Raw genomic sequence first — 17,505 nt, 5'->3', positions numbered from 1 at the left:
TTAAAGTTGCATTTCGGAAATACGGCCAAAGAGGGATAATCTCGAGGAATTGCCTCTTGATGCTCAAAAAAATAAAAAAATAATTATATATATTTATTTAAAAAAGGACTTGGTGTAAATGCATTAACATGGTGGCGCACAACTTTTATAAATAAGGACTGAAAATTCTGGCGTAAAAACAAGATAACTTCACAGCTATGGGCCTGACTCACGGCACTTGTGCCATTTTTTTTCGTGTAGTGTTTTTCATTTGCACCCAATTATTTTAATTCGCACCCCTTTTACATGTTCTCACCTATGGGATTTTTTTTTTTTGATGGATGGCCATTACGGATTTACAAATGTTTTTGGCCAATTCATCAATTGCGAAGTTGCAAAACTGATGTGCAAATCCACCCCTGCTCCCCTGTCCTTTGAGTAACTTTACCTATTCCAAATAATAAAAAAAAAAAAAATCACAAGAGGGAACCGGTTATCTCGGAAAATGCTTTCATCTGCAGATAAACAGCGTCACAATGCTGCCCGGCCACCTTACAGGAAGGGCAGCTACTGGGAGAAAAATCTACTTATTTTCTCCCAGGAGCCGCCAGCTTTTAGTTATAGCGGGCACGGAGCAGCTACAGTAACGGCTCAACTATACTGTGCATGTCTGCTGTAAGCACCCCCCCGCGGGGCACTATGATTGACACCTGGCTCTGCAGCACATCTATGCAGAGCCATGTGTCACAGTGCCAGGGTGTAGTTCCAGCCGACGCTCACGGTTACCGAGTGGTGACCGCTTTCTATCTTGGCACCGTCCCTATAACTGAAAGCTGGCGGCTACCAGGGGGACATAACTTGCCCGAATGCCCTAGTGAAGAAGCGACTACAGGGAGAAAATTAGCTCCATCAGTCTCCCTTCACGGTTCAGTTCCCACCATGAGTTTTTGACACTACGAATGTTCAGTGTGCAAATAATGCAGCTTCTTACAGTCCCAGAAAAGTGGATGTGATTTCTAGAAGTCTCATGCCTACTGTTAATTTTTTCATGATGCAGAAACGGAACCTGCGGTGTGTGTTTGATATCCGTAACATGACAATTTCTTTTTCGGGCAAGTTGATTTTTTTTGTGCGCGGATTTTATAGAATTTAGATGAAGAAAATCTGCACATAAAAATACACGTGTCCTCAGTGCATTTCCGCTGTGTAAATTCACTAAAAACGCATATAATCCACATATGATTGATTAATATAGTGTCAGCAAAGCCAAATAGCAGGAAGTATTATTCATACTGTATTTAAAGCATGATAACCAGAAAGAAACCGCAGAGTCAAAAACACAACTAAAAAAAATAAAATAATGCAAGTTACTTAATAAGTGCAGAAATGCTGGCTGAAAATTCTTCAACATCAACAACTCAAAACGCTCATTGTGGCCTAAGGGCAAATATAAAGCACTTTTATAATTTGCACAAAATTAACTTGACCACGTGCGTCATTTATATAGGGGGTAGTTTATTTTCCCTTTAATACCAGATGTAAAACAAGCACTTAAAAGTAACAACGAGCCAAACAGCGGTCGTTTAAAATGTTTAATTTATAAAAACATAACCTAAAAACATGACATTATGTAAAACGCACAGCAATTGTTCCAAGACAGCATGCTGGGGAGGAGAGTGCAGCTCCCTTATAATGAGCCGCCAGCAGGGGGAGCCTGAGGAGCTGTAATGGCGCATGTGTGTAACGGTGCAGCCCCCTACTGGTGAGCTGGGGTAAAGCAGCGACTGTTACTTTCTGCAGAAATATGCTGCGTTCCCTTTCTACCTTCGCACTAAAGAAAGGAAGGGAAATACCTTAGTGACCAAAATGCATAAACCAAGGCGGAAGAGAGAAGAATGGCGTCAATAACGTGATTTAAATTAAGTGCAATAATGTCCCAGAAAGAGAGTCATTAAACTGAAGAGCACGGTGTCTAGAAAGTCCTGAATTTTCAAAACATGCTTGGTGCATCATTAAAATAAAAAGTACGGTAATCAAATCATGAAAAAAAGTTTAAAATATCCCAATTATTATTATTATTTTTTTTTGCATTAAAGCTGCGTTCCGTGCTCGTTATAAAGAACCATTGTCGTGTATGCTCTTCCAGGAAGACGAATAGTGATGATATAACTAACCAATGTTCTTATTATCCAAACAGATTATTTGTAAAGCAATCCGAAGCAGAAGGTCTGCAGAAGAAACCTGAGGGGTTGTGAGCTGCTGTAAAAGTAAGTGCACCCTGCACACCAGGCTCTCACAGTGTAAAGCGGTACAGGAGGAGCAGTGTCTAGGACCAGGCACACGGATCCAGCTTCCCAGTCAGTGGCTATGTACAGACTGATCACAGTGCTTCTCAGATCTCATACACACAAAAACAGCCATCTGGTGCCCGCAGCAGAGGTCGCTCCACCTCTGATGCCTCCTGCACTAAGAGTTCCTGAAAGCTTCTGTGCTTTTCTGCACTCTCTGCACCAGCACGGCGTTCTGCAGCCGAGCTTCCTGAATGGTCAGAGTCTCATCCAAGAGGTTCTGCAGCGGGAAAGAGGTTGCCAGCATGAAAGGGATCTTCTCCGATTTACAAGGGATGCGTTCTACAAAATTCCGGACATCACTGATCCTGAGGAAAAGGAAAATAGAAATGGATTGGTGGGAAATCTGTAAGCTGCACATACACCTATAATAGAATAGATTATTGCCGCTTCCAGGAAGCGTCAGATCTATGAAAATATAAAGCGGATTAAAAACGTAAAGCCAAGAAAACAGAAGAAAAATAACTGAAATGTCAGAATTGGCAACGAAACCAAAATATAACAAGTTCTGTTTTTTTTTCCTCTTAATGCATCTTTAGTATTTTTTTGTTTTGTTTTAAACATTTCCTGCACTTGCAATTATTTTTCTCCCGTTTTCAGTATATTTTATGGTAAAATGAATGCTGCAATTCAAGGCTACAACTCGTAACTTGTCCCGCAAGATAAAAAAATACAAAACCTCGTATGGTTGTGTGAACAGGAAAAGGTAAGCAACGGCTCTCAGGAAAAAAAGGAAGGTGGAGAATGAGTGCAGAAAAGAGAAGTGGCTCCGACAGGAAGGGGATAAAGAAACCATAACCTTTTTCTATTAAAAATGGAGATATATAACAATTTAAATTTAACCCCTTAACCCCTTCCCGACCTGTGACAGCGTATGCGTCATGAAAGTCGGTGCCAATCCGACCTGTGACGCATATGCTGTGTCACAGAATGATCGCGTCCCTGAAGATCGGGTGAAAGGGTTAACTCCCATTTTACCCGATCTGCAGAGACAGGGGGAGTGGTACTTCAGCCCAGGGGGCTACGTGGCTACGATCGCTCTGATTGGCTGTTGAAAGTGAAACTGCCAATCAGAGCGATTTGTAATATTTCACCTATGAAAATGGTGAAATATTACAATCCAGCCATGGCCGATGCTGCAATAGCATCTGCCATGGCTGGAGACCCCGATCTGCCCCCACCCCACCGATCGCCTCCCCAGTCGTCCTTTTTGCCCCGATCTCCGTTCCGCTCCCCTCCTCCCTCCTGTCGGCTCTCCCGGTCCTCCTGTCCGCTCCCCAGGTCCTCCAATCCCCCCCCCCCTCCTGTCCGCTCCCCAGGTCCTCCGATCCCCCCCCCCCCCCCGTGTTCCGGTCCCACCCCCCCGTGTTCCGGTCCCACCCCCCCGTACTTACCTAGCTCCGATGTCTCTCCCGGTGTCCGGCCGTCTTCTTCATGGGCGCCGCCATCTTGGAAAATGGCGGGCGCATACGCAGTGCGCCCGCCGAATCTGCCAGACGGCAGATTTGCTCCTGCACATTTTGGTCGCTGTGATAAGTTCTATCACAGCGATCAAAATAAAAAAAAAAATAGTAAATAAATCCCCCCCTTCATCACCCCCATAGGTAGGGACAATAATAAAATACAGAAAATATAATTATTTTTGTTTTTCCAGTAGGGCTAGGGCTGCACTTAGGGCTAGGGCTGCACTTAGGGCTAGGGCTGCACTTAGGGCTAGGGCTGCACTTAGGGCTAGGGCTGCACTTAGGGCTAGGGCTGCACTTAGGGCTAGGGCTGCACTTAGGGCTAGGGCTGCACTTAGGGCTAGGGCTGCACTTAGGGCTAGGGCTGCACTTAGGGCTAGGGCTGCACTTAGGGCTAGGGCTGCACTTAGGGCTAGGGCTGCACTTAGGGCTAGGGCTGCACTTAGGGCTAGGGCTGCACTTAGGGCTAGGGCTGCACTTAGGGCTAGGGCTGCACTTAGGGCTAGGGCTGCACTTAGGGCTAGGGCTGCACTTAGGGCTAGGGCTGCACTTAGGGTTAGAATTAGGGTTAGAATTAGGCTATGTGCACACGGTGCGGATTTGGCTGCGGATCCGCAGCGGATTGGTCGCTGCAGATTCGTATCAGTTTTCCATCACGTTTACAGTACCACGTAAACCTATGGAAAACGAAATCCGCTGTGCCCATGGTGCGGAAAATACAGCGCGGAAACGCTGCGTTGTATTTTCCGCAGCATGTCAATTCTTTGTGCAATTCCGCAGCGTTTTACACCTGCTCCATAATAGGAATCCGCAAGTGAAATCCACACAAAAAACACTGGAAATCCACGGTAAATCCGCAGGTAAAGCGCAGTGCGTTTTACCTGCAGATTTTTCAAAAACTGCGGAAAAATCCACACAAATCCGCAACGTGAGCACATAGCCTTAGGGTTGGAATTAGGGGTAAGACTAGGGTTAGGGGTGTGTTGGGGTTAGGGTTGTGGTTAGGGTTGGGATTAGAGTTAGGGGTGTGTTGGGGTTAGTGTTGGAGTTAGAATTGAGGGGTTTCCACTTTTTAGGCACATCAGGGGGTCTCCAAACGCGCCACGGCGCCACCATTGATTCCAGCCAATTTTGCGTTGAAAAAGTAAAATGGTGCTCTCTCCCTTCCGAGCCCCGACGTGTGCCCAAACAGTGGTTTACCCCCACATATGGGGTACCAGCGTACTCAGGACAAACTGATCAACAACTTTTGGGGTCCAATTTCTCCTGTAACCCTTGGGAAAATAAAAAATTGCGGGCTAAAAAATTTTTTGAGGAAAGAAAACGTATTTATTATTTTCATGGCTCTGCGTTATAAACTTCTGTGAAGCACCTGGGGGTTTTAAGTGCTCACTATGCATCTAGATTAGTTCCTTAGGGGGTCTAGTTTCCAAAATGGGGTCACTTATGGGGAAGCTCCAATGTTTAGGCACACAGGGGCTCTCCAAACGCGACATGGTGTCCGCTAATGATTGGAGCTAATTTTCCATTCAAAAAGTCAAATGGCGCTCCTTCCCTTCCGAGACTTACCATGTGCCCAAACAGTGGTTTACCCCCACATGTGAAGTATCAGTGTACTCAGGAGAAATTGCCCAACAAATTTTAGGATCCATTTTATCCTGTTGCCCATGTGAAAATTAAAAAATTGAGGCTAAAATAATTTTTTTGTGAAAAAAAGTACTTTTTCATTTTTACGGATCAATTTGTGAAGCACCTGGGGGTTTAAAGTGCTCACTATGCATCTAGATAAGTTCCTTGGGGCGTCTAGTTTCCAAAATGGGGTCACTTGTGGGGGAGCTCCAATGTTTAGGCACACAGGGGCTCTCCAAACACGACATGGTGTCCGCTAAAGATTGGAGCCAATTTTTCATTCAAAAAGTCAAACGGCACTCCTTCCCTTCAGAGTTCTGCCGTGCGCCCAAACAGTGGTTTACCCCCACATATGAGGTATCAGCGTACTCAGAACAAATTGGACAACAACTTTCGTGGTCCAGTTTCTCCTTTTACCCTTGGGAAAATAAAAAGATTGTTGCTAAAAGATCATTTTTGTGACTAAAAAGTTAAATGTTCATTTTTTCCTTCCATGTTGCTTCTGCTGCTGTGAAACACTTCTTGAATGTGGTTTTGAGCACCTTGAGGGGTGCAGTTTTTAGAATGGTGTCACTTTTGGGTATTTTCAGCCATATAGAACCATCAAATTGACTTCAAATGTGAGGTGGTCCCTAAAAAAAATGGTTTTGTAAATTTTGTTGTAAAAATGAGAAATCACTGGTCAAATTTTAACCCTTATAACTTCCTAGCAAAAAAAAAAATGTTGTTTCCAAAATTGTGCTGATGTAAAGTAGACATGTGGGAAATGTTATTTATTAACTATTTTGTGTCACATAACTCTGGTTTAACAGAATAAAAATTCAAAATGTGAAAATTGCAAATTTTTCGCCAAATTTTTATTTTTTTCACAAATAAACGCAGAAATTAGCGACCTAAATTTACCACTAACATGAAGCCCAATATGTCACGAAAAAACAATCTCAGAATCGCTAGGATCCGTTGAAGCGTTCCTGAGTTATTACCTCATAAAGGGACACTGGTCAGAATTGCAAAAAACGGCCAGGTCATTAAGGCCAAAATAGGCTGGGTCATGAAGGGGTTAATCACCGGGCCAATTTTTACACCTCCCTTTGTGAGGTTACAGCTCTGGAACGCGTCAACGGTGTCCACGGATTCTGCGAGGTTTTTTTCGTGATATACTGTACTACATGAAAGTGGTAAAAATTCCTTCGATATTGTGTTTAGTTATGGAAAAAAAATGGAAATTTGGCAAAATTTTAATTTTTTTTAGCAATTGTAAAACTTAATTTTTGTGTCACAAAAAAAATAGTGACTAAATAACATTTACCACATGTCTACTTTACATCAGCACTTTTTTTAAACATTATTTTTTTTTTTGTTAGGACGTTATAAGGGTTAAAAGTTGACCAGCAATTCTCATTTTTCCATCAAAATTTAGAAACCCATTTTTTTAGGGACCATCTCACATTTGAAGCGACTGAGGGGTCTATATGACAGAAAATGCCCAAAAGTGACACCATTCTAAAAACTGCACCCCTCAAGGTGCTCAAAACCACATTCAATCAGTTCATTAACCCTTCAGGTGCTTCATGAAAACTAAAGCAATGTGGAAGGAAAAAAAAAAATTTCACTTTTCTCAAAAAAATTAACTTTAGACTTTTTTTTTTTTTTCCACAAGGGTGTCAGGAGAAAAGACCACAAAATTTGTTGTGCAATTTCTCCTGAACATGCGGATACCCCATATGTGGGGGAAAGCCACTGTTTGGGCGCATGGCAGAGCTTGGAGAAGAAGCACCATGTCACTTTTAGAAAGCAAAATTGATGGATGCCATGATGGGTTTGCAGAGCCCCTGATGTGCCTAAACAGTGGAAACCCCACACAAGTGACACCATTTTGGAAACCCCAGCCCTCAAGGATTTTATTCAGGGGTCTAGTGAGTATTTTGAACATACAGGTACGACGCAAGGTTTAACATTAGGTGGACATATTGAATCTGTCACTAGTGTTGAGTGCAAGTGCTCACCGCTCCAGTTAGCATAGGGTGCATGGCTATGCACCAAATATCGCGGGTGCTTGAGTGACATGCTCCAGTCCCCTCCCCGCATGTTTTATGGCTGCGAAGACACCCCCCCCCCCCCAAAAAAAAAAACAAAAAAAAAAAACACATGCTTTGGGGGAAGATCATCGATACTCCATGCATACCCGAGCACCCAATGCAAATTCGAGTAGCGAGCACTTGCGCACAAATAGCCATCATATCACTTTTTTTAACTTTTGAAGTAGAAAAAAAAAAAAAAAAAAAAACACACAATTGTAACTCCAACCCCAACTTCAAGAAATTACATTTTTTTTAGCTTATACATGGTGTCTAACTAAGGGCATGACAAAAAGGAGATTTTTGTGTACTCACCGTAAAATCTCTTTCTCTTAGCCTCTAATTGGGGGACACAGGACCATGGGTGTTATGCTGCTGTCCACTAGGAGGCGACACTATGCATAATCTGAAAAAGATTAACTGTGGCTCCTCCTGTGCAGTATACACCCCTGGACGGCATCAGCCTTCTCCAGTTTTGTGCAAAAGCAGTAGGAGGAACGTAACATGAATAACATAATTATGCCTGTAAGAAGGCAACTATGTACGAGCTCAAGAAACAATATGAGAACTCACAACAGCCCGGAAAGGGCAACAGGGTGGGAGCTGTGTCCCCCAATTAGAGGCTAAGAGAAAGAGATTTTACGGTGAGTACACAAAAATCTCCTTTACTCTGTCGCCTCATTGGGGGACACAGGACCATGGGACGTCCTAAAGCAGTCCCTGGGTGGGAAGCAATGGACGAATATTGTGCAGACAGGCCCGTACACTTAGGGCACCGCCGCCTGCAGGACACGTCTACCCAGGCTCGCGTCCGCTGAGGACTGGGTATGAACCCTGTAGTGTTTAGTAAACGTGTGTAAGCTAGTCCAAGTGGCCGCCTTACACACTTGTTGTGCCGAAGCCTGGTGCCGAATGGCCCAGGAGGCCCCTACCGCCCGTGTAGAGTGTGCCGTAATACCGGCTGGAAGAGGAGAATTCTTAAGGCGGTACGCCTCTTGTATGGTGGATTTGATCCACCTGGCAAGAGTAGCTTTGGAAGCTGGCATACCCTTGTGGCCGCCTTCCGGAAGGAGGAAAAGGGAATCAGACCTCCGGAAGGACGCAGTCCTAGACACGTATATACGCAAAGCCCTGACAAGGTCAAGCGTATGCAGAGCCTTCTCCACTCTATGAACCGGAACCGGACAAAGGGATGGTAGTGAAATTTCCTCATTGAGGTGGAAGTCGGACACAACCTTCGGGAGGAAGGATGGGACCGTACGAAGAACTACCTTGTCCTGGTGAAATGCCAGGAAAGGCCGTCTGCAGGAGAGTGCTGTCAGTTCAGACACCCTGCGTAGCGAGGTGATTGCCACCAGGAAAACCACCTTCTGGGAAAGAAGGCGGAGCGGGACCTCCTTAAGAGGTTCGAAGGGTGGTTCCTGCAATGCTGTCAGGACCAGGTTGAGGTCCCACGTTTCTAGTGGTCGTCTGTAGGGGGGAACCAATCGGGAAACCCCCTGAAGGAAAGTCCTTACTTGCGGCTTGGTAGCAATGCGCTTTTGGAAAAGCACTGAGAGGGCTGACACCTGGCTCTTAAGCGAGCCCAATGACAGCCTGGCCTCCAGACCCGATTGGAGAAAACCAAGTACTTTGGGTATGGAATAAGGGAGTGGGATCTGGCCACGAGATTCGCACCAGGTAAAGAAAGCTTTCCAGGTACGGTAATAAATCTTGGCAGAGGCTGGTTTCCGTGCTCTGATCATGGTTCCAATGACATCTGCCGAGAGCCCTGCCTGGGTTAGAACCCAGGTCTCAAGGGCCACGCCGTCAAATTGAGAGCCCCTGAGTTCTGGTGGTAGAACGGCCCTTGTGATAGAAGATCGTGGCGGTCGGGGAGACGACAAGGGGCGTCTGCTGTGAGTTGTACGATGTCGGCGTACCACGTGCGTCTGGGCCAGTCCGGTGCAATGAGGATGGTTGGAACTCCCTCTTGTTTGATCTTCCTCACCACTCTGGATATCAGGGGGAGAGGTGGAAAAATGTACAGAAGCTGGAACTGGGTCCAGTCCTGAACCAGAGCGTCTGCTCCGAGCGACCGCGGATCGTGTGTTCTGGCAATGAAGTTGGAGACCTTGGCATTGAAATGGGATGCCATTAGGTCCACATCTGGGGTCCCCCAGCGGAGACAGATCTGTTGAAAAATTTTGGGATGGAGAGACCACTCTCCCGAGTCTATTCCTTGTCGGCTGAGGAAGTCTGCTTCCCAGTTGTCCACACCCGGAATGTGGACCGCCGAAAGAACCGACCCTGTGTCCTCCGCCCAGCGGAGGATATGTGACACTTCCCGCATCGCCTGGGTACTGCGGGTCCCCCCTTGATGATTCACATATGCCACAGCCGTGGCATTGTCCGACTGTATCCTGATGTGAGAGGCTGCCAGTAAGTGATGGAAGGCCCTCAATGCCAGTAGGATGGCACGAATTTCCAGGATGTTGATGGGCATGGTCGCTTCCGCTGGGGACCACTTGCCCTGTGCCCTGTGGTGTAGGTGCACCGCACCCCAACCCGTCAGGCTCGCGTCGGTGGTCAGGACCTTCCATTGACCTGAGAGAAAGGATTTCCCCTTCGCTAGCGAGGTTGGCTTGAGCCACCAGTGCAGGGACCTCCTGGTTGACGACATTAGCTGGAACTCCCTGTCGAGAGAAAAGGGATTCCTGTCCCAGGACTTGAGAATGGCTAGTTGGAGAGGTCTGAGGTGAAACTGGGCAAATGGGACAGCTTCTATTGCCGCTGCCATCTTGCCGAGGACTCTCATGGCAAACCGGAGAGATCGAGGGGGTTTGCGGAGGAGGGTGCGAACTGCTAGTCGGAGAGCCAGTGCCTTGTCCTTGGGAAGGAGCACTAGACCCCTGGAGGTGTTGAATAACATTCCCAGGAAGGTCAGGGACTGACTCGGGGTTGGTGATGACTTTTGTAGGTTGATTAACCAGCCCATGCGACTGAGTATCGGTTGTGATTGAGACGCTGAGCTCGCAGTCCTTGAAGGTGGGAGCCTTGATGAGTAGATCGTCCAGGTATGGAACGACTACTATGCCTCTGGAGTGCAGGACGTCCATGGTGGCTGCCATGACCTTGGTGACACTCTGGGAGCCGTGGCGAGTCCAAAGGGGAGAGCCACGAATTGGTAGTGGTCCTGGCCTATTGCGAACCTGAGAAACCTCTGATGGGCAGGTGCAATGGGTATATGCAGGTATGCGTCTTGTATGTCTATGGAGGCGAGATATTCTCCCTTCTCCATGGACGCAATGATGGACCGAAGGGACTCCATGCGGAAATGACGGACCCGTACATATTTGTTGAGCTGTTTTAGGTCTAGTATGGGCCGTACGCTGCCTCCTTTCTTGGGAACTACGAACAGATTGGAGTAGAACCCTCGGAAGCGGTCGGTCGTGGGTACCGGTACTATGACTCCTGATTGACAAAGCGAGGAGACCGCTTGGTGGTAGGCTCGAGCCTTGGCTGGCGGTTTTGGGGGGACAGAGAGGAAGAACCGGTCCGGTGGCTTGGAGGTGAAGTCTATTTTGTATCCGGAAGACACTAGTTCCGTGACCCACCTGTCTTCTGTAATAGGCAGCCAGACTTGATGAAAGAGCAAAAGTCGGCCGCCTACTGGTGTGGTGTCTTCCGGAGTCCGTGAATCATGAGGAGGAGAAAGTCTGAGATTTTCCTCCTCTGGGCTTAGACTGGCCTGCTTTTGACTGCCAGGTCTTGTCCGACCTTTGCGTCGATCATGAGTTGTCCCTGCGTGGGGAACGGTTACGATTTTGTACTGGACGTGAGACGGACCAGCCGGAGGAATTCCGAAAGGATCGGAATCGAGTTTGGTTACGCTTCTTGTAGGTGCGTTTAGGTTTCAGTTGGGGAAGAGAAGTACTCTTACCCCCTGTGGCGTTGGATATCATAGTGTCCAACTGTTCACCGAAAAGTCTCCCACTGAGGTAGGGGAGGTGCGTGAGGGACTTCTTTGAGGCTGCGTCCGCTTTCCATTCCCGCAGCCAGAGGATACGCCGAATCGTGATGGCGTTTGATGCTATCCCCGCGACTCCCCTTGCTGAATCCAGAGCTGCATGGAGCATGTAATCTGCTACAACAGCAATTTGAACCGCTTGGTCCGACAGTTCAGGAGCGGATGCTTGGAAGGCTTGTAAATTGTTTGCCCAGGCCAGGATGGCCTTGGCAGCCCAAACTGAGGCGAACGCGGGAGCCAGGGATGCCCCTGCTGCCTCGAAAATTGAACGAGCCATGCGTTCTACCTGCCGGTCTGCTGCGTCCCTTAGGGTTGAGCTATCTGGCAGTGAAAGGAGGGTCTGTGCTGCTAGCCTGGAGACTGGGGGATCCACTTCAGGTGGATCTGTCCATTCCTTGGTGTCCTTCTGTGGGAAGGGGTACCTCGCCTCCAGATATTTGCGATTAGCTAATTTTTTCTCAGGCTGTGAGCTGTTTTTTTTTTTTTAAGGATCGCCTTAAACTCTGTGGTTAGAGAAAACCTTAGGCGGCTTCAGAGGTCCTTCAAAGGAAATCTGATGTTCTGGGGCCTCTGGTGGCGGATCAGAAATGTCCAGCACCCGATGGATGGACGATATGTCCTCAACTAGCGCTGTATTGCTAGGAGGGATTGGGATCAGGGACCCCTCTGTTTCTCTGTCTGAGTCAGAGTCGCAGATGCCTTCCGAATCCTGTGTATCACTGAGGCGTCCCCTGCTGGGTGAGCTGGGGAGGAGGCCTTCTCTGGTTGGGGATTGCGGAGATCTGCATTGTCTGTCCCTGGAATGGGACGGTCTAGATGACCTGGAGCAACGGTGTCTCTCCCTATAGGGGGATGACCGTGTGCTATGGGATGACACAGATGGACTTGATCTATGGATCCGCTTGCGTCGTGACCTAGACGTGGATGTGCCAGGGTCATCTTGTTCCGGAGTCAAGCTCTCCCTTTGCTGGGTAACGGTCATAGCCGGGGCATGACCCTGCAGAGCCTGAAGCAATGTGGAAGTTAGGTTATCTATAGACTGCGTCATAGATTGCGATATCTGAGTAGCCCATTCCGGCGTGGCATTAGACACCGAGGCATTGGCAGGGGCTTCTTGAGGCTGTGACACAGTAGTTTGTATACAGTTCTGACAATGCGGGTACGTGCTACTACTGGGGAGAGCGGTCCCGCAGGCTGTGCAGAATGCGTAATAGCAGTTCTGCCTGGTTCTCTTAGACCTTGAGCCCGGCATAGTGCACAGAGTGCAGAAGTGCTGCCAGCAGATGGACCTTACAGGGGTAGAGAACCTACAGGGGAGCCTTATAGGTAATATGGATTCACAGCTGAGTAAAGATAACCCAGCTGTGATCTTACCCCACCAGTGTACCCCTAGGTCCAGCGCCGAAAATCCACAGTCCTGTGCCCCCCGGAGACTGGCTGCCTGGTCCTGGTCCTGCAGACCGGGAGATGCAGGGTTAATCTGCAGCCGAAAATGGCTGCAGAGACAGAGGAGAGAGGAGGAGAAGGGGGCGGAGAGCTGTAAAAAGGCGGCAAGGCTATAAAAAACCCGCCCTTTCTGTCTCGATCCGCCCCTTGTATGACACTGTAGAGTGTCATATTTGTCATCCGGGGGGCGGGCCGGGGGGCGGAGAGGAGGCTGCTGCTTCAGCTAGGCCGAAGCCGGGGCCTAAATTAGATGCCTGAGGCCCAGAAGGGCTCCAGGCCGGCGCGAAAGTCCGGGAGGGGGTCGGATCTGAACCGGACCCCTCCGGATTTGAAGGCAGGATGGCGGTGGGGCTATAAGCGGAAGGGGGAGCCCGGCTGGGGTCCCCCTTAGGCAGTATAGAGCTGGTGCTGCCGCAGATACAGGGACGCAGGGAGCCCCGTGTCTGTATGTGCCATGCCTGCCTGCACTCCCCCCGGCCCCAACAGGAGCCCGCAGCTGGGCTGGGGTCCCTGGATGCAGGCGCAGTGTGCTGGCCCATTGCTGGGAGCTGTAGGATGCTACCTGTACAGGCCCTACCTGAGGTGTCTCAACCTAATACCCCCAGAGGGGGATAGGGAGGGTGCTTTTGTCACACCTTCAGGGGCCTTTATCCTCGCCCTCAACCCAGAAACCAAAAGGAATTGGGGAAGGAGGGGGGTCTCGACTTCGAACCAGCACCCGAGGGGCTGGGGAAGGAGCAGCATGGGGAATAGTCATCTCAACTTCAACTGGGCAACCCATAATAGGGGGCCGAGGAAGGAGCCATGCCGGGGGTCTCACAGGAGACCCTCTTTTCTTCATCTGTAATCCCGTCGGAAAACGGGAAACGGAGTAAAAATCTTTAGGTGTGCCTCCTTTGCGACACTAAGCAAAAACTGGAGAAGGCTGATGCCGTCCAGGGGTGTATACTGCACAGGAGGAGCCACAGTTAATCTTTTTCAGATTATGCATAGTGTCGCCTCCTAGTGGACAGCAGCATAACACCCATGGGTCCTGTGTCCCCCAATGAGGCGACAGAGTAAGGGGGGTTTACTATTTTATTTTTATCATTGTAATAGGGTCTATCACTGTGATCAAAAGGAACCAATAGGAAAAATTCCCTATTGTTGCCAGGTGCCGGCCGGCAGATCTAAGGGCACACTGCGCATGCGCCCGCCATTTTTTCTCAGGAAGACGCAGTGGCTATAGGAGGGAGAGTTGATATGAGAAGGAGTGCTGGAGGAGTTATCAGCGACTTTAGTTTGTACACTTGGCAATTCCTTATCCTTCCCGCTTTTGCCTTCTCCTTCCTACACACCCTGGTGGATTCCTCTGTTATTTGTGAGTGAATATTTTGTGTGTGTGGAGTTTTCAGTTACCCCTTGTCTTTGTTGCCCGGTTTGTCGGGTTGGTGTACTGTGGTGCACAGCAGCGCCCCCTCTTCCTTGGGTGGGGGAGGAGAACAGATAGAGAGCTAATTTAGGAGATAAAGGAAAGTGCGAAGGCCCCGGCGTATTCACCATCTGAAGTATCCCGGGGAGGTGGTAGGAGGATCAGGTTGCCAGCTCAGTTTTACCATATAGTGAACATAGTAAAATTAATGTTTTAATTTTTTTTGCAATTTTAGCACACTTGAAGTTTTTTTTTTTCCCCAAAGTACACTATATTGTAAAATGAATGGGATCATTCAAAAATACAACTTGTCACGCAAAACTACAGGCCCTCATATGGCTACATTGCCAAAAAAAGAAAAAGCTATAGCTCTTGGAAAAAAGGGAGATAAAAACAAGGAAAAAGGTGAAGGGGTTAATGCCCAGAATAGGCTGGTTGTTATATGGAGGGCAGCATGCCTCATACTCAGCCCTGCACACCGAGGCCACCTGCTGGGCGCATGTTACTGCTGCATCTAAAGCCGGGTCATCCACATGCGATAGCAGACTCTCCCGAGCCCCCCTCTCCCACGGGGGCTCCATTTGGCGGAGCAGTCATGTTGTTTTCAACGGGAAGACAGGAGAAAGGAACAGGCGCTGATGTTCCAACTGGCCAGCATCTTTCGGTGAAGAATAGAGATGCCCCCGTACACCTCAGATAGTCAGGTGGTCCTGACAATTTTCATCCAGTGTTTATGGGGGCCATAAAGTGAATATACAGCAGGTGACACCCATCACTAGGTGAAATGTGGGGAAAACACCACTAATCCTTTACGTGGTTAAATATCCTGTATTGTGCAGTATACTTCATTACTGAAATTCTACAGAAAATAGAGGCGGCGTCACACGGCCTCCAAACAATACCTGGGAGCATGATAAAGCCATCACTGGCCGCTGACCTGCTTGTTGACTGTTTCCATGCAACACATAACCCAAGTTGGCTGGAGTTGGAGAATCACTTTAAAAGGAGGCTGTCGGGGTCGGACATTGATGGCCTATATCTGATCGATGGGGTGCGACACCCGGCAGCCCCTCCGATCAGCTGTTCCTGGTGAAGAGTCCCGGACAACCCCTTTAAACGCTCCCTTACTGAATCAGCGGATCAGTGATAACGCCGGACAAGCATTGCAGCGTTACCTGTGTGTCGTGTTAAACTTCTGAACGATCCTCTTGCCATCGGCCAGCCAGATCTTCACGTTGGTGGCAGCCTCCCCAGCATCCAGCTCAACGACCGGCAGACTCTCCTCGCCTCCATTCTCCAGCCCGCTGCCTCCTCTGGTAATTACATTTGGGGTTGCACTGAGGAAAGGAACCACAGGACACCGTCATCATCATCACCGACACCAGCCAGACTCCTCTGTGCATCACAGCTTGCACCAAACATTTATCCCCCTTTAGGAATATACACATGTTGGGCTGTTTTTTTCGTTTCCCTCACCATTCACAAACAGAACTATGTTTGCATCACAATTAGGGGGAAAGGGTCTGGTTATTAACCGTACCATTTTTGGAGTAATGACGCCAGGTTGGGGGGGGGGGGGGGGGGGGGGGAAGGGGGCAATCATGGCCACAAGGGTTTCCCCCTCCTTGTGATCAGGTTTAATTGGGGCATTGAGAAAGAACAGCCAGGATCAGAGTTTTCTCCAACTCTGGCAATCTTGTAGGCAAACTTTTTTTTTTCCCCCAATTACCTTTTATGATGCGTATTAGACACTTTCTGTGCCTTGTCTGACAAATGTCTGCCATAAATGAAGCCAAACAATAGATTATGTAATCTCAAGGTACATTTAGACCGGCCGACCCAAAAATAGGGATTTTTGTGTGTACTCACCGTAAAATCCTTTTCTCCGAGCCACTCATTGGGGGACACAGGACCATGGGTGTTATGCTGCTGTCTCTAGGAGGCTGACACTAAGTTGAGACAAAAAAAGAGTGAGCTCCTCCCCTGCAGTATACACCCTCATGCTGGCTTCCAGAGACCCAGTTCAGTGCAAAAGCAGTAGGAGATTAATAACAGTACAATACCTAACAGAGTATAACATGTCGAAGACAGTCAGGAACCAAAAAGGTAACAAGCTATAAAGTTAAAAGGGTGGGTGCTGTGTCCCCCAATGAGTGGCTCGGAGAAAAGGATTTTACGGTGAGTACACACAAAAATCCCTATTTCTCCTTCGCCACATTGGGGGACACAGGACCATGGGACATCCCAAAGCAGTCCCTGGGTGGGAAACAAACCAACCAAATAAACTCCGTGTACCAACTGACTATAAATGCGCTACGGCCGCTTGCAGAGTACGTCTGCCAAGGGCCGCATCCGCAGAAGATTGAATATGGACATTGTAGTGCTTTGAGAAAGTATGCAGGCTGGACTACGCTGCGGCCTTGCAAACCTGCTCCGCTGTCGCCTGGTGCCGGATGGCCCAGGAAGCACCCAATGACCGAGTAGAGTGTGCTCTAATCCCCGCCGGGACAGGTCTGGCCCTGACCCGATAGGATTCTTCGATAGCAGACCGAATCCATCTGGCTATCGTGGCCTTAGACGCCGCTAAACCCTTTCTGTGACCCTCCGGGAGAACAAAGAGGGAGTCCGATTTGCGGAAAGGAGCAGTTCTGGAAATGTATCTCCTGAGGGTCCGTACCACATCCAGGGTATGAAGGGCCTTTTCGACCCTGTGTTTTGGCTGTGGGCAGAAAGAGGGAAGAATGATGTCCTCGTTAAGGTGGAAAGATGAGACCACCTTAGGGAGAAAGTCCGGAGATGGGCGTAGAACTACCTTGTCCTGGTGGAAGGCAAGGAAAGGCGCCCAGCAGGATAAAGCAGTCAATTCTGAGACCCGTCTGATAGATGTCACTGCCACAAGAAAGGCAACCTTCCAGGAGAGGATAGGTAGCGGCACGTCCTGAAGAGGTTCAAACGGAGGTTCCTGAAGAACGCTCAAGACCAAATTGAGATCCCAGGTCTCTAACGGCATTCTGTAGGGGGGTACCACATGGGAGACCCCCTGAATGAAGGTCCTGACTTGCAAGTTGGCAGCGATCCTACATTGAAACAACACGGATAGAGCCGAGATCTGACCCTTGAGGGAACTCCGTGCCAGGCCGGA

At 48.5% G+C, this 17,505-nt stretch overlaps 1 protein-coding gene across 1 annotated transcript in view; it reads right to left on the bottom strand.

The window, feature by feature from the left end:
* Positions 1-1,511: 1,511 nt before the first annotated feature.
* Positions 1,512-17,505, bottom strand: part of UBXN2A (UBX domain protein 2A) — a 35,967-nt gene continuing 19,973 nt past the window's right edge. The window contains exons 6-7 of the mRNA XM_077291503.1: positions 15,539-15,700; positions 1,512-2,635 (exon numbers count right to left, since the gene is read on the bottom strand). Of these exons, the coding sequence (XP_077147618.1) occupies positions 2,446-2,635; positions 15,539-15,700 (352 nt within the window). The 3' untranslated portion in view covers positions 1,512-2,445. The remainder of the gene's footprint in view (positions 2,636-15,538; positions 15,701-17,505) is intronic.

The sequence above is a fragment of the Ranitomeya variabilis genome, chromosome 2 (assembly GCF_051348905.1).
Source record: "Ranitomeya variabilis isolate aRanVar5 chromosome 2, aRanVar5.hap1, whole genome shotgun sequence".
NCBI classification, from domain to species: Eukaryota; Metazoa; Chordata; class Amphibia; order Anura; family Dendrobatidae; genus Ranitomeya; species Ranitomeya variabilis.
Note: the sequence above shows the minus strand (reverse complement) of the source record. Positions and strands in the feature narration are given on the sequence as shown.